This window comes from Aotus nancymaae, unplaced genomic scaffold (assembly GCF_030222135.1).
Source record: "Aotus nancymaae isolate 86718 unplaced genomic scaffold, 86718_ANA_hifiasm-v0.15.2.pri h1tg000014l, whole genome shotgun sequence".
Lineage (NCBI taxonomy): Eukaryota > Metazoa > Chordata > Mammalia > Primates > Aotidae > Aotus > Aotus nancymaae.
This window is the reverse complement of record NW_026988425.1, coordinates 71,432,204-71,453,846: the sequence shown is the minus strand read 5'-3', so window position 1 is coordinate 71,453,846 and position 21,643 is coordinate 71,432,204. Positions and strand designations below refer to the sequence as shown.

General features: G+C 42.6%; 1 protein-coding gene across 1 annotated transcript; it reads right to left on the bottom strand.

The window, feature by feature from the left end:
* Positions 1 to 4,746: 4,746 nt before the first annotated feature.
* BHMT (betaine--homocysteine S-methyltransferase) lies at positions 4,747 to 20,332 on the bottom strand. Its single transcript, XM_012462098.3, has 8 exons — positions 20,223 to 20,332; positions 16,028 to 16,160; positions 14,819 to 14,937; positions 13,334 to 13,525; positions 12,503 to 12,650; positions 10,755 to 10,937; positions 8,998 to 9,226; positions 4,747 to 6,067 (listed from the first exon to the last, which is right to left on the bottom strand). Exons 1-8 carry the CDS (start codon positions 20,253 to 20,255, stop codon positions 5,884 to 5,886), a joined length of 1,221 nt encoding a protein of 406 aa, XP_012317521.2. The 5' UTR covers positions 20,256 to 20,332; the 3' UTR covers positions 4,747 to 5,883.
* Between the last annotated feature and the right edge of the window lie 1,311 nt (positions 20,333 to 21,643).

The following is a 21,643-nucleotide window of genomic DNA, read 5'->3' as shown; positions in this document are numbered from 1 at the left end:
CACTCAGTAAATATTTATTGACAATCATGAGGCTATTATTTATCTATATCATCAAATCAGAAACAATTGTGAAGTTTCCCAGCAAGGCATTAGAAACTTGTCATCCTATATAATTGAGAAAATTGAAGACCAGAGAAGTGGGGTGATTTACCCAATGTTTTGCAGGTGGGGCAAAGCTAGGACTTGCACCCCAAACTCTTGATTCTTGATGTCTTCCTCACAGAGCACTAGCGTTTTTGAGCCATGGGTGAATTCCAATAAGCTACCTCAGGTGCTTGGGATGTTAACCTTTGCAAAGAACAGTAAAATCTCATTAAGTCAGAATAATTGGAAAAATGACGAGGCTGACTTGAGAAAAAGTCTGAACTATTTAAAAAGATATTCAGCTTATTCCTTTCAAGGCCATGTAGTAAATTGGAACAAATAACCACAGAATGGGACCAAGCAGAGGTCTTACCGAACCTGCCCAAAGGAACAAACTGGAATAATTTCCAAATGGTACATTAACAGTTTACATGAACGTGATGACTGCTAAAGATATTTCAGGAATTTACGGAAACACTTCTTAAAAAATTATTTATTTATTTATTTTAAGAGACGGGGTCTCACTATGTTGCCCAGGCTGGAGTGTAGTGGCTATTCACAGATGTGATCCCACTACTGATCAGCAAGGGAGTTTTGACCTGCTCCGTTTCCGACCTGGGCCAGTTCACCCCTCCTTAGGCAACCTGTGGTGCCCCGCTCCCGGGAGGTCACCATATTGATGCTGAACTTAGTGAGGACACCTGATCAGCATAGCGCACTGCAGCCCAGAACTCCTGGGCTTAAGTGATCCCTCTACCTCAGCCTCCCGAGTAGCTGGGACTATAGGCACGTGCCACTGTGCTGGCAGGAAATATCTTTTTATTAAAAATACACTTATTTTTAATGTTTCCTTTAATACATTTCATGTTAATAATTTACATAGGAAACTTCCATAAATTTATTTTTATTTTTATTTATTTTTTTGAGATGGAGTTTTGCTTTTATTGTTGCCCAAGCTGGAGTGCAATTGTGCGATCTCAGCTCACTGCAACCTCTGCCCCCTAAATTCAAGTAATTCTCCTGCCTCAGCCTCCTGAGTAGCTGGGATTACAGGCACCTGCCACTACGCCCGGTTAATTTTTGCATTTTTAGTAGAGATGGGGTTTCACCATGTTGGCCAGGCTAGTCTTGAACTCCTGACCTCAAGTGATCTACCTGCCTCAGCCTCCCAAAGGTCTGGAAACTTTCATAAATTTAAATGTAAACATCTAACCACAAGTTAAATGATCATGCATTTGATTTCATGGCATGTAAATCAACCTGTTTTTACTGTTTTGCTGTACATGACTTATTTGGCATTATTCCTGTAACTCACAGCAGCACAAATGATGACATCTGTCTCTCTCTTTCCATCGTCTTAATTTTTATCTATCCAATGCCAACAGAATGCCTCCAGCTGCTTGAAAACAGGAAGCATTTTCTGGTCATTCCTTTCTCTCGCCACACTCTCACCAGTTTTTTTTTTTTTTTTTTTTTTGAGACGGAGTTTCGTTCTTGTTACCCAGGCTGGAGTGCAATGGCGCAATCTCGGCTCACCGCAACCTCCGCCTCCTGGGTTCAAGCAATTCTCCTGCCTCAGCCTCCTGAGTAGCTGGGATTACAGGCACGCACCACTGTGCCCAGCTAATTTTTTGTATTTTTAGTAGAGACGGGGTTTCACCATGTTGACCAGGATGGTCTCGATCTCTTGACCTTGTGATCCACCCGCCTCGGCCTCCCAAAGTGCTGGGATTACAGGCGTGAGCTATCACCAGTTTTACCAAAGGATCCTACCCTTCCTGTTACCATTTGTGAGAACTCTTTGCATTTGCCTGCCTTTTGTCATTTTCTGTTCAAACACTAAATATTCCTTCCTGAAGATGTTTGGAAATACTATACCTTGTGATCTCTTATTCTGTTGTATAACATCCCACCAGGCATACTATTCCTGAAGCCATTCATAAGGCCCATTTTTCTCTCTTGAAATTGACTTCTTCCTCCTTTGTTGTCTAAGAGCCAGCGTCCTTGAGCCGGCAGGTAACATATGGGAGGTTTCAGACTGACTGAGTGGATGTTGTTGACTAACAGGGAGGCTATTTGGGAGAACAGTTTGTAATGCCCTCAAGCCCCTCAGTGTACTCAAAGCTGGAAAAAAAGGTTTCTGGGGAAAATGGGGATCTAGTTGGAGATGCATAAAGCTTGCCTGCCTGCCTGCTCTCCCTCCCTCCCTTCCTTCTTCCCTCCCTTCCTTTCTTCCTCTTTCCTTCCTTCCTTTTTTCCTTCCTCCCTCCCTCCTTCCTCCCTCCCTCCTTCCTCCCTTCCTCCCTCCTTCCTCCCTCCTTCCCTTCCTTCTTTCCTTTTTTTATTCCTGACTCAAACTTGTTAAAGCCTTTTGATGGGTGCGTTGTCCTGGATGTGATTCAAAGATCCACATGTCTTAGGAAAAAACTGACCAAAACAAAAAAGAGGGCTAGAGACATTTCTGTCGTCTCCTAGTTACGGCTTAGCCTGATGAAATTTAAGTTCAAACTAAATAAGGCTACTCATCCACTTTCTGCTGGCAACCTACTGCCCCCATCTGGAGAAGTTGGAAAGCGACGCTTTTGATCCATTCCTGTCTAGTTTCAGTCTCCGTTAAGGGTCTGCGTTGGCTTGGCTGTCTTATTTTGCTACAGTGTGTTAAGTGTCAGGGTATAAATTGCAAACTCTTTATTTAGTGAGTTTACGTGTACTCCGAGTAATGCCAGAGACCTTTATTTTATTCCTGGCTGGAAGATGACTCCTTAGTTTTGTGGACCATCTGTGCTGGTACTGACCCCCAAGTCCCTTTATACAAGAGGCTGAGCTAAAGCTATCTTTCTTGGCAGCCTTGGACTAGCAAGAAGTTCCTCCTGACTTTGCATCCTGCCTTGGTAATCTTATCCTTAAAAGGATAGTTTGGACTTTTGATCTCTAAGGTCCCTCTGGCTTGGAGTCCATAAAAAATAATTACCAGTGAGAAACGTCTATTTAACATAAATAAACTCTTAGGTATTAAATGAGCGTTCTCTCTTAATGAACAAGATTTCTGGAAATAAAATGCATGTGCTTGGAGGAGGGACTGAATTTTTAAAAACTATTTCAAAACATGAATTATACCACTAGGAGGCAGTGTTGATATGTAATTTAATTCAACAGTATCTTCAACATAGCTCTTTTTCAGGGAAATATTTGAAAAAATCAATGGATATAAAAATGATTAAAGGTTATAATATTTTGGTGGCAATAAAACTCTGGAAAGAATATTAAAGGTACATGCATTTTGCCCAGTTATAGAACAGCAAGTCCAATAAAATATCATCTGTGAGTGAAAGTTTTTTGTTTTTTGTTTGTTTTGAGATGGAGTCTTGCTCTGTCACCAGGCTGGAGTGCAGTGGTGCAATATTGGCTCGCTGCAAACTCTACCTCCCGGGTTCAAGCAATTCTCCTGCCTCAGTCTCCCAAGTAGGTGGGACTACAGGTGCGTGCCACCATGCCCAGCTTATTTTCGTGTTTTTAGTAGAGACGGAGTTTCACCATGTTGGCCAGGATGGTCTGGGTCTCTTGACCTCATGATCTGCCCACTTTAGCCTCCCAAAGTGCTGGGATTACAGGTGTGAGCCACTGCACCCAGCTGAGTGAAAGTTTTAAATACTGAACTTGGTTTGATATTATAAGATAAATGGTAGATAACAACTTTCCCAAGGAAAAAAATAAGTGGAGTTCACTCTTTTTTTTTTTTTTTTTTTTTTTTTTTTTTTTTTTTTTTGAGACGGAGTCTCGCTCTTGTTACCCAGGCTGGAGTGCAATGGCGCGATCTCGGCTCACCGCAACCTCTGCCTCCTGGGTTCAGGCAATTCTCCTGCCTCAGCCTCCTGAGTAGCTGGGATTACAGGCACGCGCCACCGTGCCCAGCTAATTTTTTTGTATTAATAGAGACGGGGTTTCACAATGTTGACCAGGATGGTCTCGATCTCTCGACCTCGTGATCCACCCGCCTCGGCCTCCCAAAGTGCTGGTGGAGTTCACTCTTGTTTCATTTCAGCCATATGCAGCCTCTGAAAGTTGTGGTGCTTTGGCTCTGTTTCTGTGCATTGGGGGATTGGGGTGGATTATTAAGTCTTAGAAAATTCTGGAAATTTCTTTGCCTTTCCTTTTATTCATTTATTCATTTATTTGACAGAGTCTCGTTTTGTCTCCCAGGCTGGAGTGCAGTGATGCAATCTCGACTCACTGCAGCCTCCGCCTCTGCCTCCCAGGTTCAATCGATTTTCATGCTCCTGAGCAGCTGGGACAACAGGCGCGAGCCACCACACCCAACTAATTTTTGTATTTTTAGTAGAGACAGGGTTTCAACATGTTGGCCAAACTGGTCTTGGACTCCTAACCTCAAGTAATCTGCCCGCCTCCCAGGGCGCTGGGATTACAAGCGTGAGCCACCCCTCCTGGCCTAGTTTTGTTTTCTAGAATTCCCTGACTGGCTCTCCAGAAAGACCCAGTAGGCCTCTTTTCCTTTTAAATACTGCCGCCTGCTCCTTTAAAATTCCAGCATACTTGTGAAGTCGGTTTTTCTTTTAAATAGGTGAAGAAATTGAGGTATAGAGATTTCATATAAGACTTAGCAAATTGTAGAACCAGGATAAGAATAAAATACAAACAATAAAGTCTCACTGCTCTTCTTTTTAATAGCTGAAAAGAATTACAATTTCAGAACAGCTCCAACAATTCAAGAATGTTTAGAAAGCAGCATCACCTCTTTTCTAATACACACTGAGGGTAGCCATGTTTCTTCTAATAGTCTTGTGTCTTTAGAGAGTAGATATTCAATTATCAGAGAAAAATATCATAGTTCTCAATCTAGGAAACCAGGCTAGAGTTTGGAGAATCTCTACTTTTTTTTAATATTATTTTTTAAAAGCTACCAACTAACACAAGCTCACTCTGCTCAGCCTGATGGCCCAGAGGCACTAGGTGGATCCAGTGTTGACCAGGATGGAGAGGACAGAAATATCCATCTCTCCTTCCTCCTCCCCAGTGGTCTATGTCTTTTACTGGTAGAAAAGAGGGTGAGGAAACAGAAGAACTCGGGAACTCTGGCAGCAGGACTCTGGGTATTGGATACTTATTGATCGGGTCTCATATGACTGACCTACTTTCAAGAATAAACTTAAACAGGATGATCTCCCAATCTGAAGTGTCCTGTAACAATGTTTTTCAAACTGTGGATCCAAACCCAGGAGTGATCATAAAAATCCATTTGAAAGGTCTCAACTAGCATGTTTTGTAAATGGAATAGAATGAAACAGAAAATACTAGGATGGATCACACATTTAATTTTGACAGGAAGATGCGATGTGTTTTGCTGGGTCATTATATAAATTGTGTTTCTTACTAAGGGCCATTTTCAAAACAGCTTGAAAGCCCCTTTCCATAGCACTTTATCTGTCCCTGGCTGGTCGCTGAGTCATTTATGACGGTGCATGTCTCATCCTCTTTGCTAGCCTACCAACTTCTTCAAGTGGGATTAACATCTGAATTACTTTTCCTGTGCTGCAGAGATTTCCACAACACCTTACACAGGGTGGGTGCTGTGAACCTGTTCAAGATTGACTTAGTACATTTTTTCTAAAACATACTTTAAAATCGTCAAGTGCTATTTGTAATTCTGTTTTGTTCAGGTAATACCAATAATATGTGTAGGATGGCATTCACAAAAGCACTACTTTTTAACTCTCTTTTCTGTATTTGTAGGAACTGTGGCCCAAACACCTAGAAATTCACCAAAAATAGCTTCCATTGAGGCTACTGTGATTTGAATTTTTGTTTTTCAAAAAGCTCTTTCAGCTGCTGCTCAGTCGTGGCTTCTTTCTGCTGCATCAGCTCGGCTGTTCCTTTGGTCACTCCCCAGCCATCTGGCTTTGACATTGAAGGGTTGTATGGCCGGCCTGAGGCTATACGAAGATTCTCCCAGTATTCCTTCCTGGCCCTGTGTGAACAGAACACACCACATCAGACTCCTCCCCTAGCGTTGGTCTTTATGTCATGGAACCATTAAAAAATATATGATATTTTAAATAATGTTGTGCAGCACACAAAGTCGCCTATCAGACATTAAAAAGCAAAGGTGTCACGCTCAGCCACCTGTGTGGACAATCTGTGGTTGTTTGGCTTCACCATCATTCCTGACTCTGAATTTATATGCTACTGATAAGCCATCATTTGCTTACACTTATCCACACATTAGTACTTAACAGGAAGAGTATCACATACCATTAACACAGTGAAACAACCATGTGCTCAGGGCAATGAAGCAGCCCGGTGGCATCACTAGAATACCTGTATCAGCTGCTGAATGACCAACAGTGGCAGGCTTTGTCTCCACCTGCAACGCTGTGTTTTGATTAAAGGTTACTCTACACCGTACTTTACTTTTGTAGATGAGAAGAAACATCAGAAGCAGTTGAGGAACTGGGAGGCAGGTCCTCTACGATCTGTTCTGCTGGATGGCTTTTTACAGTGATTCCTCCAGAGGCATCTGCCTCATTAACAACAGTTTTTGTCCTAGAAGTTGCCTTTTGATGCAAAAACTGATACGATTTTTTTGTTCTGTCATGAATGCACATTGAGAGAGCCATCTTTGGATTCTTAGAGTGTATCCATTAAAACATACATTAATCTGGACTAAAAAATCTGCACCCCACCTCGATCTGTAAGTCTAAAATGACTTTGAATTTCTTTTTTGAGACAGGATCTCACTCTATCACCCTGGCTGGAGTGTAACAGTGCGATCTTGGCCTCCACCTCCCAGGTTCAAACGATTCTCCTGCCTCAGCCTCTTGAATAACTGGGATTACAGGCCTAGGCCACCATACCCAGATAATTTTTGTATTTTTTGTAGTGACGGGGTTTCACCATGTTGCCCAGGCTGGTCTCGAACTCCTGAGCTCAAGTGATTGGCCTACCTCAGCTTCCCAAAGTGCTGGGATTACAGGCATGAGCCACCATGCCCAGCTTGAATTTCTTATTTTAATATGTGCACAGGGATAATCTGGGATAGTAGTACTGTCTGTCCCACTTATACTACCTCTCCCGCCTCATATCCTCATGAGCCTGCTGAGTCCAGCTTGGTTGTTCTTCTCCAAACCCTGGGTAACTTCTGCACCTCACTCTGCAGGCTCCACTTCTGCCCTTCTATTTCCTTTGTTCCCTTTTAGCTTGGGCCTCAACCTGTCTGCTATCCCTCCTAGCAAGGCTTTCTCACAAGGCGATTACAATTTGCTAACTTGCTAATCTAAACTTCCCCCCGGCTACCTGAGACACCTCCCAACCCTCACCCCAGGCTCCTCTTTGCCTTTGGGATGGGGTCCTACATAACTCATGAGCATGAATAAAGAGGCTGCCTCCTTCTCCTGGGAGGTGTCTTCCACCAAATTCTGTCTCTGCTATTCTCAAACTTCTACTTTCTCAATGTGTCATTCTCTTTCCACTTCTCAGTGCTTTCCTCTGGCAGGAACAGCAGGCTGTTCCTCTGGCAATGTAATTCCTTTCTCTCAAAATTCAACTCAGGCATCAGCTTTCTTAGAAATCTTTCATTCACCCTCCCTCTGTCTTTTGCCCCATGGGACATTAGCTCAGACCCTGCACACCTATGCACATCTTCATCCTTGGACTTACTATACTCGTCGGACATTACCTGTTTATCATTCTGCCTGCTAGATTGCTAGCTCCTTGTTAGCTTGCTACCTCAGCATTCACAACAGCATCTGACAGATAGTTGTGCTCCATCAGTGGGTGCTGAACAGAGTGGAACTGCTCCTTCTGCTTGGACTACCCGTCCTCCACCTGCTTCCTAGATCTCTGTCTGGTAGAAGCCTATTTAGCCTTCAAAATCCAGCCCCAAAACCTTCTTTTAGAATATCTTTCTGTTAGGCAGAGATAGTCACTGTCTTCTCTTGTTACTTGTCTATCCATACATCTACTAAAGGAGCCACCACGGTATAATACATTGCCTTTTATATTCGTTTACCCAGTAGACTGTGAGACTCTAAGCCAGGGACCATGGCTTTCATTTCTATATTCCTACTGCCCTGCCTAGTGCCTGACATAAATTTTTTTTTACTAGTGTATTATTAATCTTCCCCATTGGAATGTAAACTCTGAGGGCAAAGACTGGCCTGTCTTATTTACCACCGTATTCCCAGCTCTGAAAATCATGCTTGATACAGAACAATTAGTATTAGCGATACTTAAGTTATCCTTAACTCTTAAAAATCAATGCAACTTAAGATTATTGTGTACCACATTAATGGTGCTTTACTAGAGCATGAAATCACATTTTATTGCCACTTACATTTATTTCCTTTTTTTTTTTTTTTTTTTTTGAGACAGAATCTCATTCTGTTGCCCAGACTGGAGTGCAATAGCATCTTGGCTCACTGCAACCTCTGCCTCCCGGGTTCAAGTGATTCTTATGCCTCAGCCTCCCAAGTAGCTAGGATTACACTCATGTACCACCATGCCCGGCTAAATTTTTTTTGTATTTTTAGTAGAGATGGAGCTTTGCCATGTTGTCCAGGCTGGTCTCGAACTCCTGAGATCAAGTGATCTGCCTACCTTGGCCTCCCAAAGTGCTGGGATTATAGCCGTGAGCCACCGCACTCAGCCTATATTCTTTTTAAAAACTTTTTTTAGTTCTTTTTCTTTTCAAAATCCAAAATCAGGCCAAATACATTCTACATTCTTAAAGCAATCTTCAGAAATCACCTAATAAGGATGCTTTATAAACATCTGTGGGAGAGAATTTGGGGATGACTGATTCTTCATCATCACACAACAAATTCGCTGCTCTCTTCTAAATGGCCTCACTTGACCATATTCATAATCTAAATTAGTTTGGGTTAGAAAAAAGATACTTACCTTGCTCTAACCCAGGGTTTGGTATGCATGTCCAAACCACTTCCCCAGCTGCCATGTTTTTCTGAAGCCTGTGGCAAAAAGCCCCTTTCTGGGGCCAGCTCCTCTGCAATTGCCCTGATGTGGTAGGGCTCAAATCCGCAGCAGCCGCCGATGTACCTAACCCCCAGGTTGTAGGCCTCTCTGGCGTATTTTTGAATATCCCATCTGGTGGCAACTCTGGGTTCCAGTCCTGTAATAAGTGGCATTATGCCATTAAGCATTATATAATCTTTTCATCAAAATTCAAGGTAAGTAGCTATAAGTATATAATTTTCAATAAATGAGTTATTTCCAATATTCAATTCTTACATTTAAGAAAAACTTTGCTACTTTGTGTTTATATGTTCACTTTTACATGCTGTGGTATCCAGCCTTCAGGAGGGTTCCAGATGACCCCTGCCCTTGGATGTTCTTACCCTCGTACAGTCCCCTCTTGCATTATAACAGGACTGGTCTGTGAGATCCATGGAATATGGCAGAAGGACTGACATGTCACCTTAGAGGCTAGGCTGTAAAAACATGTTTCTGCCTTGTTCTTTCTTGGGGAACAAGAAAGAACCCTGGGGAAAGCCAGCTGCCATGTTGCAAATATCACATGTTTCAAGCATGTTTTCAAGCCTCACAGTGGGAAGGCCCATGAGCTAAGGAACTGAGGCCTCCAGTCAACAGACAGCAAGAAACTGACATTGACTCCCAAAGCCAACTAAGCGAGCTTGGAAGTAGATCCTCCAGCTCCCATCAGGCCTTCAGATGACAACAGCCCTGGCCAATATGTGGACTGCAACCTCTTAGGAGACCGTGAACCAAAACCACCTAGTGATGTTATCCCTGAATTCTTGACTGGGAGAAACTGAGGTAAGAAGTAGTTTTTTTTAAGCCACTACATTTTGCATTAGTTTAATGTGTTATACAGCAGCAAGTAACACAAATGCCTTGCTGTTCTTCCTTTGTGGTTGCTCTGGAGTGATTGTATTTTATCGTATCTTACTTGTCTAAGGGTCCCTACAGGATATAGGATAACATGTAAAGACCTTAGAAGGAAATGGATGCTGGGCATGCTCTGCCTCTGCTGACCACTCTGGCTTAATTTTTGAGGTCAACCTACCCCCTCTTCCCAAACATGCTAGGAAACTTTTTCCCTCTGCCTGGACTGCAAGTATCCCCTCACTTCGTCTGCTTGGTCTCTTCATGAAAACTTGTTATACAGTCGCCTGATGATGGTATCTTGCCTGCATTCCCGAAACTCTGGAGTAGCTGAGCCATATTCAAAATTGGAGAAAAGGACCTTAGGGATAACTGGTCTAACCTTGTTTTTCTGATAAGGCATTTGAGGGCTAGAGGAATTCAAACATTTTCCTAAGGTGACAGGACTTAGCAACAGAGCCAGAACTAGAACTAATATCTGTTGATTCCCCCATGGGAGGGCGTGCTCACCAACCCAAAAGTATGCTCATTGGTTGTCTATTTAGATGCTGAATCACCTCAGATTTTATGTTTAAGTTCAGAGGCCTTTGTTACTAGCCGGGCCCATCTTTTCCTTCTACTTTTCTCTAATACCAAAGGGCTTTTGGCTGCAGGGAGAGAAACCAGGGACAAGACATAAGGAGACACCAAGCCATCTCTTCACTATGACAAAAGATCTCTGGATATAGATTTACCTGAGTTTATATGAATATCAAGTGAAGATATTGAGATGATTTATCAAATGTTGGTCTTACCAAATGGGAATTCTGGGAGATCGATGAATCCCTGCTTGTTGCAGTCGGGAGTATGGTAAGCCAAGGGCTGGCTCATCAGGTGAGCTTTCAGTCGGGCAGCCTCCAAGCCCTCCTTCATGAGTTTCACTGTTTGTAAACTAATTGTGGGGTCAAAGTGGCAGTTCACACCAACGATGGATGCTCCTGTGAATGGGAAGAACATGTTAGCCTTAGGGATGTACCAGATGGAGTCTCACTCTGTCACCTAGGCTGGAGTGCAGTGGTGTGATCTCAGCTCACTATAGCCTCCACCTCAAGTGATCAAGCAATCCTCCCACCACCTTAGCCTCCCAAGTTGCTGTGACTACAGGTGTGTGCCACCACGTATAGCTAATTTTTGTATTTTAAAAATAGATATGGGGTTCTGCCATGTTGCTCAGTCTGGCCTCAAACTCCTGAGCTCAAGTGATCCAACAGCCTCCCAGACTGCTAGGATTACAGGCGTGAGCCACCACACCCAGCAGGAAGCTTTTAATTGGAATGATGAACTAGAAGCATAGCATTGGGTCTTCATTCCCCGCAAACCTCTCATACCTTTGAGTGAGAATGTTTACTGGCAGGCAGGAAGGGCTTTCTGTGAAAAGTGCTTTGAAGAGTCTGGTATAGTTGAAGTGTCATTTATGCACATTTGGCTATCCATCTTTTTTCAAAAAGAACTATTAGAGATTTTTTTAACCTCAAATTTTAGTAGTCAAACTTTCAATATTTGACATTATGCTGCAAGCACAATAATTTTTCAACTGCTAGATTATACCTGTGTTTACCATGCTGCTTACTTGAGGTGTAAATAAATGTCCCTTGTCACCAGGCCAGCTTAATAATTTCATTAGACTTCTTGGGCACAGCAGCAGAATATAATTTAGAAAAAAGTTTAAAAAGGTTTTTAGACATGTGTTTTCTAGAAGGAATTTTGTGTCTAGGATTAATAGTTTGGGGAAAAAAATTTCAAAAATCCTTTAACTTCAGCTACTCAATGTGATTAATAGCCTATCCATCATTTCAACAAGCTTTTCATTTACATTTCAGCCTCCCCAGACTCACAACTATATGAGATTGTCTTCCTAAAGTATTCTTGTAAAATTTGGTGCTGTGAAGTTTGATTTAGTGAGAACAAAATACGTTTTAGATATTTCATTTTTTTCAAAAACTTTCTTTATAGTCATTATGTTCTTAACTATATTTGGACCAAAGATGCTTTATCACGGCAATCGCCAGACACGATATTGAAAACAGTCTGTGGGTTTCTCCTAAACGAAATGAAACCCAATATTTGGAATGGGTTTACAATTATACAAAACATATATATTGGGTGGTCAGTGTTTTATCTTCTGATTTATTCTACCAGTTGCAAAAAGCAAAAAACATACTAGTAATTTATGAGAATGAAAAACTTGGGCAAACAGGGCAACTAACAGAAAAGTTATTGATGTTTAAAGACCTTACTTGTAGATGTTAAACTTCCAGCTAGGTCTAGTTCCTCCTTTCAAAAGCTTGGTGTGTGTGTGTGCCTGTGTGTGTGTGTGTGTGTGTGTGTGTGTGTGTATTTTTAAAACTTCTTTTCCTCTGGGATTCAATATCAATATTCTTACAAAAGTAAGTTAATAGTTTTTATGTTAACAAACGTAGTATACACTGATTCCTAGACAGATGTGCACTAGTGTGTTATTTTAAGACATACTAATCACAAACTGATGGAAATCTATCATCACCTGCTTTCACCAGGCGCACTGCACACTCGCCAGGGGGTACGCCGTGCAAATCTCCTTCTGGGCCAATGCACATGGTTGCTGCCACAGGTTTGCCAGATGCTATCAAAGTTTCAACTGCCCACACAGCTTCTTCAACATGTTCAAAATACTGAAAGAAGTTAAGGATAGAGTACTTTTCATCTCGTTTCTCCCAAAACAATTTGAAAACCTATTCCTGTTGTTGTTGTTGTTGTTTGAGATGGAGTCTCGCTCTGTTGCCCAGGCTGGAGTGCAGTGGCACGATCTCAGCTCATTGCAACCTCTGCCTCCTGGGTTCAAGCGATTCTCCTGCCTCAGCCTCCCGAGTAGCGGGATTACAGGCACACGCCACCATGCCCAGCTAATTTTTGTATTTTTAGTAGAGACGGGATTTCACCATGTTGGTCAGGCTGGTCTCAAACTCCTGACCTTGTGATTCTCCCGCCTCAGCCTCCCAAAGGGCTGGGATTACAGGTGTGAGCCACTGCGCCTGGCCTTGAAAACCTATTCTATTGCTTAACAATTTCATTATTACTGTTTTCAAACTCTGAATTGTGACCCATTAGCATTTTAAAATAAAATAGAATGATGATTTCTTACTGCAAATTGCAATTAAAAAGTTTGAAAAACACCATATTAGATGAACTGAAGCAAATTTAGTAGAAGCCCTAAATTGGAAAATGATTTTAAAAGCTAAATATTACTATTATTTGTTACAATTATCATCTAACCCCATGCAGTACTCTTGAAAGCAAAAGGTAGAGAAAATGTACTAGGTGTATTTGTCTTATCTTTGACCACATCTTTCTTTACCTCTGCAATCAAGAAGTCCACATTCTTCTTCATAAAGACCTCTAGCTGTTGCAGAAATACTTTTTTAACTTCAGTTTCACTCTTGCAGCTAAGGTATGAAGGTGTCTGACTCACACCTCCTGCTACCAAAGCGTCTCCTTCATCAGCCACTTGTCGGGCAATGTCACAGGCAGCTTCATTGACTTTCTGCCCCTAAAATGGGTGAGTGTATGAGACAACTAAATTTTCATGTGAAATCGAAATAAAATTTTTATTCAAACATTCACATCTTAGTTGTATATTTACAATAGTATCTTATTCCAGAAAAATCACCGTTATGGAATAGTTCAAAGCTTTACCAAGTTGAGCAGGCAATAACAATAACACTAATAATAGTGATAGTAACAATAAACATATGTTATATAGGACATTACATTATACCAAAGATGTGTGATATGGTAAAAGTTTTTACATTAAAGGATGTTATCTGCTCTCTTCCAGTACCTAAGCTGCACTTAGGAGAGTCCCTAGCAAATAGTAGTGGTGGTGATGATGATTTGCTTTTATGATTAATAAGATTAAAATTAAATTTAAATAACTATAGAATTAAGAACATTTTTGTCAGTATGTATGTTCTCAATTAACAGATAAATGCACAACTAATAAGGTCTTTTCTTTTTTTCTTTTTATTTTTTTTTGTGAGACAGAGTCTCGTTCTGTCACCCAGGCTAGGAGTGCAGTGACGTAATCTTGGCTCACTGCAACCTCCACCTCCTGGGTTCAAGGGATTCTTCTGCCTCAGCCTCCCGAGTAGCTGGCACTAAAGGTGCATGCCACCATGCCCAGCTAATTTTTGTATTTTTAGTAGAGACGGAGTTTAACCATATTGGCCAGGCTGGTCTCGAACTCCCGACCTCGTGATTTACCCACCTTGGCCTCCCAAAGTGATGGAATTACAGGCATGAGCCACTGCACCAGCCACCAACTTTTCTAATTATTTAGAAAAGTTGTTTGTTATGCTCAACAAAAGAAAAGTTCCCAAACCCAGCCCTGTACACTCATGGAATTTTGGAAACTTCAGCCTTGATGAGGTAAAGGGGTTTTTTGGTCCAACATCACAAAGCAGATGTGGCTGGGTCAGGCACTATTCCAGGCTGACTGATTCCTTATGCCTAGATCTTTCCTCTATGCCATACTATATTTAAAAGCATTAAGGATGAAAGAATTTGTAAGGATGCACAATTTATTCAGCAACTTAGTCAAGAGACTGGAAGAATTATTCATCATTAAATACCTCTTCTTTCATCTGCTTCGCTAAATGCCCTTTTCTTCATTTTGGGGATTCCAGCTAGACAAAACCTAAGGCTGTTATTCAACCTCTCATTTTTAAATTATCAGAAATAAAACGAAACTCAGGAGAGGCTGAACTCTCTTCTCTATGGTAGCTTTGTTGATGCAATAGGTCAACAATATCCTCCTAAAAGTCCCATGGCTGGTTTTACTCACAGATATCTTCTCTAAGACATAGTTTCCCCTGTTCTCCAGCTTGTCTTCACTTGCATAGAAGGTGAAGGTCTGCATGACGTTTGAGCCAGCTCTGAGGAACTCTCGATGAAGCTGGCGAACTGGGAGAGTGAACGGGGAAAGGTATAATTTCTATCTGTTTATTAACCCACAGTGTTTTCAAATGGCTCTCAGATAAACAAGCAGGAAAATAACTGCTTAAATTTCTGGTTGCTTGACATTTGCACATCTTAGGGGTAGGTGAGATCTGAAGTCTCTTGGCAACTCTTGCAAACCTGCTAGGCTACATGAATGGGTGGCCAGAGGGTGCTCACATTCCTATATTTGCTCATCTTGTTCACTGTTTATTTTATCATTCATTGACTGTATTTATGGATAGCACCCGCGGACACAAGGATGAACAATCCATTATTGTGTCTTTGGAGAACTTCACAGTCTGTCCAGAAATAACTGACTACAGCACTGCATGGTTGGGCTATGCAGGAAGAAGAGATCTTTTCTACCCAGGACATGGGGCAAGGGGTCGAAGGAGGTCCCGAAGATGAGGAATCATTTGAGCTGCATTTGGGAGAATTAAATGCTATTGCCAGGCAGAGAAGGTGGGGAAGGGAATTCCATATAGAGAGAACAGCCTGAGCAAATATAATAGGCAGGAACAGGTGTAGCATTTGGGAGAATGACAAGCACTCTGAATGGCTGGAGTTGATGAATCAGGGAAATATTTAGTTTTTAAGCAACTGGATGATGTGATTAGTACATTATTTTCGAAAGATAATTCTGGTAGCAGGGTGAAATAAGTTGGAGCAAGATTTCCAAGCAGAGATCCATGGATGAATGCCAAATGGCAAAGTTTTTGTTTGTTTGTTTGTTTTTGAGATGGAGTCTCACTCTGTTGCCCAGGCTGGAGTGGAGTGGCATGACCTTGGCTCACTTCAACCTCCTCCTCCTGGGTTCAAGCAATTCTTTTGCCTCAGCCTCCTGAGTAGCTGGGACTACAGGTGTGCACCACCATGCCAGCTAATTTTTTTAAAAACTTTTGAGAGACTGGGTCTCCCTATGTACCCAGGCTGGTCTTGAACCCCTAGGCTCAAGTAGTCCTCCTGCCTTAGCCTCCTGAGTTGCTGGAATTACAGGCATGAGACACCACAACCAGCTCCTTTATGAGAACTTACAGCAGAGCTCTGCACCAACCTGCTTCTGGGTGCTCCACAGCAGCTTCAGGAGTCCAGGGTCCTGCCTTTACGTAGCCCCTCTTCTCCAGTGCAAAGACAAACCCTCCATCTCCAATCACAATCTCTCCAGCATTTAAACGTTCTAGGATGCCCTACAATTACAGATAAGAGAGGAAAAGAAGTTACTTGAGTTTTTAGGAGAATTTTCTATTTTTGCTAACATATTCTTAGAGAGGTGTGATTATTTTAGAATTTTCAGAGAAAAGTGTATATTTTATACATACATTTATCATTATCTATAAGACAAACAACAAGAACGCTCATGTAATAATATTGTGTATTCCTTTGTATGTGCTGGGGGTCTTTCAGAACAAGTTAAAGACTATTTGAAGAATACTATGGGAGGTGTGTTTGAAGAACTATCTGCTGAGGGATTAAATGAAAAGATTTTGTTGTAAAGCCTCAAATCTGCACTTAAGCACAGATTCTCTATCAACAAACTAAAGAGAGGGTTAAAATTGTTAAAGACATTAAAGTGGCATAGAATGCTATTCTTTCGTAAAGACAGGTTCTCACTATGTGCCCAGATAAACTTGAACTCCTGGGCTCAGAAGATGCTCCAGTCTCACCCTCCCCAACAGCTGAAACTACAGGCTCATGCCACAGTGTCCAGGAATGCTATTAATCCATTTTCATTTAAGACTGAAAAGGTGGCCAATCACTCAAAGACTTCTGTCTTTGGTGTTAAAATTCAGTTTCCACAACAGTAGCTATGCTCTCCAGTCCAGGTTATGAGTGTGCACATTCTGTACTCTATGATGAGAACAAGGAAGAGACATCTAAAGAAAGTATTTGTTAAATGAGTTCCAGCCCCATCTCCAGACTTAACTCTATTTACAATACTGTGCAATAATCACCTTGGTGTTGTTCTACAGATAAATTTGGAATTAAGTATTTTGAAAGGGCTTTCTGAATTTCAAAGCAATTCTCTAGTTTAATAGTTTTTTGTAATTTCAAATAATCATAGACTTTAAGAATAAAAGATACTCAATTCAATTGAGATCTCTCTCTGATTTCACAAATGAGGAATTAAGACCCAGAGTCCCTGAGTAATTTACATACGGTCTTCCAGATGGGGAGCATAGGGCTTCCTGACTCTTTCATGCTTAAATAATATCTAGATTTGATTTTAAATGGGATTGGGGGTGGTGGGACAGCCCTGAAAAAAAAACGTATAAAGGAATAACTTGGGATGTATTTATCCAGTGTGTTCCATTTACTACCAATAACAGTGGATAAAACAGAAGCTGACATAACAAGCATTCCAGAAATCTGTGCGAGACAGTCACAAGATTTGCATCCCAATTCCTTGCCACCTGCTTAGAGCCTCCCTCATTTCCATCCTCTTCCCCTCCACTGCTCCTTCCCATGCCATTTGGACAGCTGGTGCTCAGAGACAGGAAACAATGGACGTTTCACCTGAGAGCAGCAAAGTGGTAGATTATGCTGTATGTTCCCTAATATACCTTTCAGATCAAAACATTTTCAAGGCATAATGTTGAAGCCATGTTATCTTATGGAAGTCCATAAGATAACAAAGCACTACAAAAATATAAATGGTTCACATGTCATTTTGAAATCCAAATATTTGTCATGATCGCAATGTGTCTAAATGTCACATCTGAAAACTACAACTTGATTATGACCTAATTAACATATATTACCTCCAGTACAGTTATATAAAAAACATAAACAAGGGTCACTTAGATGAGATATGACTTGCTACTAACTTTCATTTGGGTAAAATAATTGATGACATTTGGGCAGTTAGCAGCTCTCATTGAGCACGTGTGTGTTTTCAGACTTCAGTATCACAACATTTTAATGTACAGTGTAGCTAAGGATCTGATGTTGGTTGGCAGGGTGGGCAGTGGTGATTCAATTACTATGCTGTTCATGCGCTTGCTGAGTGATTACCTCTGGAAATACTCTCTCTTACATTCGATTGCATTTTAAAATTATCCAGACTTTAGGATTTTCTGTTCCCAAGCTAAACAGATTTTTTAAAAAGTGGAATGTGCTATGAAAAAAATACTGTTTTGTGAAAAAGGATTACAAAACAGTATGTGTAATATAAGCCCATTTTTGTTTAAAAAGTACATATTTGCCTCAACGACAAACTAGCAGAATATACACCAGAATTTAACAGGCGCTGTACTTTGTGCTTTCCCTAGTTGAACATGTGCTAGCTTTGTAACATGTATTTAAATTTTAAACTCAAATGTGAGGACATGTTATTGTCTATATATTGTTTTAACACTGACATATGCACGCAAACAGATTACTGAGGAAACCATTTTTTCCATCTTATGTCCATCTGTTGCTTAGATAATTCTATAAAGATAATTCTTTAAAATGTTAGATTTTCTGCATTTGAGTTTGGGGAGTAAGTTAGAATACATGACTATGAGAATGGAGACCAACAAAAAATATTTATCTATATCTATAGGAATCATCCTTCCAAGGCGCCACGGATATTCATTTAGTACATTTAGGAAATGGCGAAATTCTCACCCTCCTTGGACTGGTGAGAGCCTATAGTCCTTTGCCACTTCGACACCCACTCATGCCATCAACATGCATTGATGGTGCTGTATTTAGAATATGTAATTGAACTGACCTTCTTCCTTGTGTAGAGGTCTTTTTTATTTGGGAGGCCAACCCTTTAGAAACTGGGCACACCTCGGCTGGTTCTCCAGTGGGGCAGGCACTGGGATGAGAGTTGGACCTTTCTTACAGCCCAGAGGATATAGTTGGCCTGGCCCCATCTACCTCCCTACCATTTTCCAGGGGCCTCTGTCACATCAGGCCTGGGACTGAGCATTTTGATACCAAAAGGTCAAGTTTATTCCCTCCTCCCTCCATTCTCCTCTCTTCCGACCCTCCAGTCTCATTCTGCAGCAGTCAGTCCATCTATCCATCCTTTCCCCAAATTAGAAGAAGGCCTACCCTCTGCACTGAAAATGCTCCTCCTGACAGGCCACTGGGAAAGCGAAGAGATGGACTTGTTAATCTGGAGCTGGAATTGGGTTTTACAAATCTCATCAGCAGCCCTTCCTCAATATCTTACCGCCACTCTGCCCATTTTTTCTTTTTTTTTTTTTTTTTTTTTCTTTTTCTTTTTTGAGACGAAGTCTCTCTCTGTCACCCAGGCTGGAGTGCAGTGGTGTGATCTCGGCTCACTGCAACCTCCGCCTCCCCGGCTCAAGCAATTCTCCTGCCTCAGCCTTCCTGGTAGCTGGGGTTACAGGCGTGTGCCACCACGCCAGGCTAATTTTTGTATTTTTAGTAGAGACAGGTTTTCATCATGTTGGCCAGGCTAGTCTCGAACTCCTGACCTCAGGTGATCCGCCCGCCTCTGCCTCCCAAAGTGCTGGGATTACAGGCGTGAGCCACAGCGCCCAGTCCTCATTTTTTCTTTAAACCATGTTTTCGAGGCTTACGTGGTGCATTTTTCTGTTATCACGGGCATGAAATTGCCTGTGAAAATCTGCAACTGCCCAAACACCGCCTGGGCCTTGGGTGCAGCGAGAACCTGGCGGGGAGTCGGCCTGGACACCCGCAGTGCCGGTCCAGGCTGGAAATGTCAGAGCGGCGCTGCCCTCTCCTCGCTGCTCTGGGCGCGCAGGTGCACAGTGCGCTGGTGGCGGCCGCCGACACAGATGTGGAGCACCCGAGGCGCACTGCGGGGCCTGGTGGGGACGGGATATCGCCCCTGCGGGGCTAGGAGCAGTATCTCTGGGGAGTTTTCTGGCTTTGGGGTGCCAGATTCAGAAGGTGTGGGGAGGCTCGGAGCTGTGGGGACACCCAGCCGTCGGGGACGGCTCAGAGGGTGCCTTTGGGTCTGAGAGTCAAGGATCACAAAGATCCGGGGCGCACTCTGGTCCAAACGGGGCTGGGGATGGAGGGGAGAGAGAGGCGCTCTGGAGGCGTGCTCTGAACGTGGGGCAGGTGTGGGGAGGCTCAGAGGCGCGTTGGGGTCCTGCTGGAGAAGTTCTGGAAGCACATTCTGGTCTGAGGCTAAGGGAGGAGGAGGAAGTAGGCGGATGCTGGGTGCCAGGCCGTGTCCGAGGGCCCCTCTGCGCTCCCAGAGGCTGGGGTACAGAGCAGGTAGGAGGGGAAGGAGAGCGCCCTCGGGTCTCCTGGAGACTCACCTTCTTGGCCTTTTTGCCCCCAACGGGTGGCATCTTTGTGGTGTCCAGATAGGTGGTCGACACGGTTGCAGACCGACGAGGCGAGCCTTCCCGCTGCGTAGCCGGGAGCTGCTGGGAGTCCGCAGCCTGCCTCTTTATACTCGCAGCTGGGCGCGGGGAGGGCCTCCCAGCCTCCCTGCCGGCCAACGAGGGCCTCGGGCGGGAACACGCCCACCAGCCTCTCATCAGGCCCACCCCCGATTGGGAACCCGGCGTGCCGAGGGGTGATCCCGATTGTTCGTGGAACCACCGAAAAGTAAAATAAGAAAAAACAAGGTTGCCACTCGTTCAGACTTCAGACCTGCCTAGCGTCCGTTTTGCCCCTTGCAGGTCCCCGACCCTGACCGTCCTCTCGCTCGCCTGGGATCATGCACCATGGCCCACTTAGGCTGCCAGAGAGGCCCCTGAGAAGCCCATTCGATGCTCAAATATTTGTCAAAGGCCAAGGCGTGAAGACTTAGCGGGTGAAGTCCTGGAAGATCCTCAGCCTGGAGTGTGATCTCCTGTGTGATATACATCCAGTATAACGGGACACAAAAGTGGCGTTAGTAGAGGAGTCCAATACCAATCCTGAGTGGGTATGTTCAAAATGACCTTCTACCCCTATATCCAAACACGCCTTGTGGTTTCTAATAATAGAGTACTTTCTAATAAGTATGTTTGTAATATTAACAAGGATAGACTTTTAACATTTATAAATGGAAGCAGAAATGTACTTTGAAGACTTCAAAATTCAGCATGAAAACTGTATAAAAACATATAGACATTAGAAAAACTGGAAGAAATAGATGTTAGCAGTAGTTATCTATTGATGACGGAATTAAGGCTTGTTTTATTTTATTCTTCATGTTTCACTGTATTTTCCAAAATATATTTATAATGAGAACACATTGATTTTTAAGATAATAAAAACATTACTTTAAAAAATATACAGCATGTCTGGGCATGGTTGCTCACATCTGTAATCCCAGAACTTTGGGAGGCTGAGGTGAGTGGATCACTTGAGGTCAGGAGACCAGCCTGGCTAACATGGTGAAACCTCGTCTCTACTAAAAATACATAAATTAGCCGGGACTGGTAGTGGGTGCCTGTAATCCCAGCCACTTGGGAGGCTGAGGCAGGAGAATCGCTTGAACCCGGGAGGCGGATGTTGCAGTGAGCTGAGATCGCGCCATTGTACTCCAGCCTGGGCAAAAAGAGTGAAACTCTGTCTCAAAAAAAAAGAAAGAAAGAAAGAAAGAAAGAAAAGTACAGCATGACAGTAAATAGACTACAGAACAACGAAATATCTGAAACACAGTTCAGAAAATTTTACCCAGATAAAAGCAAGTGAAAAAATTCTGTATGCAGACAACCTCCGTATCAACATATTCAGAGAAGAA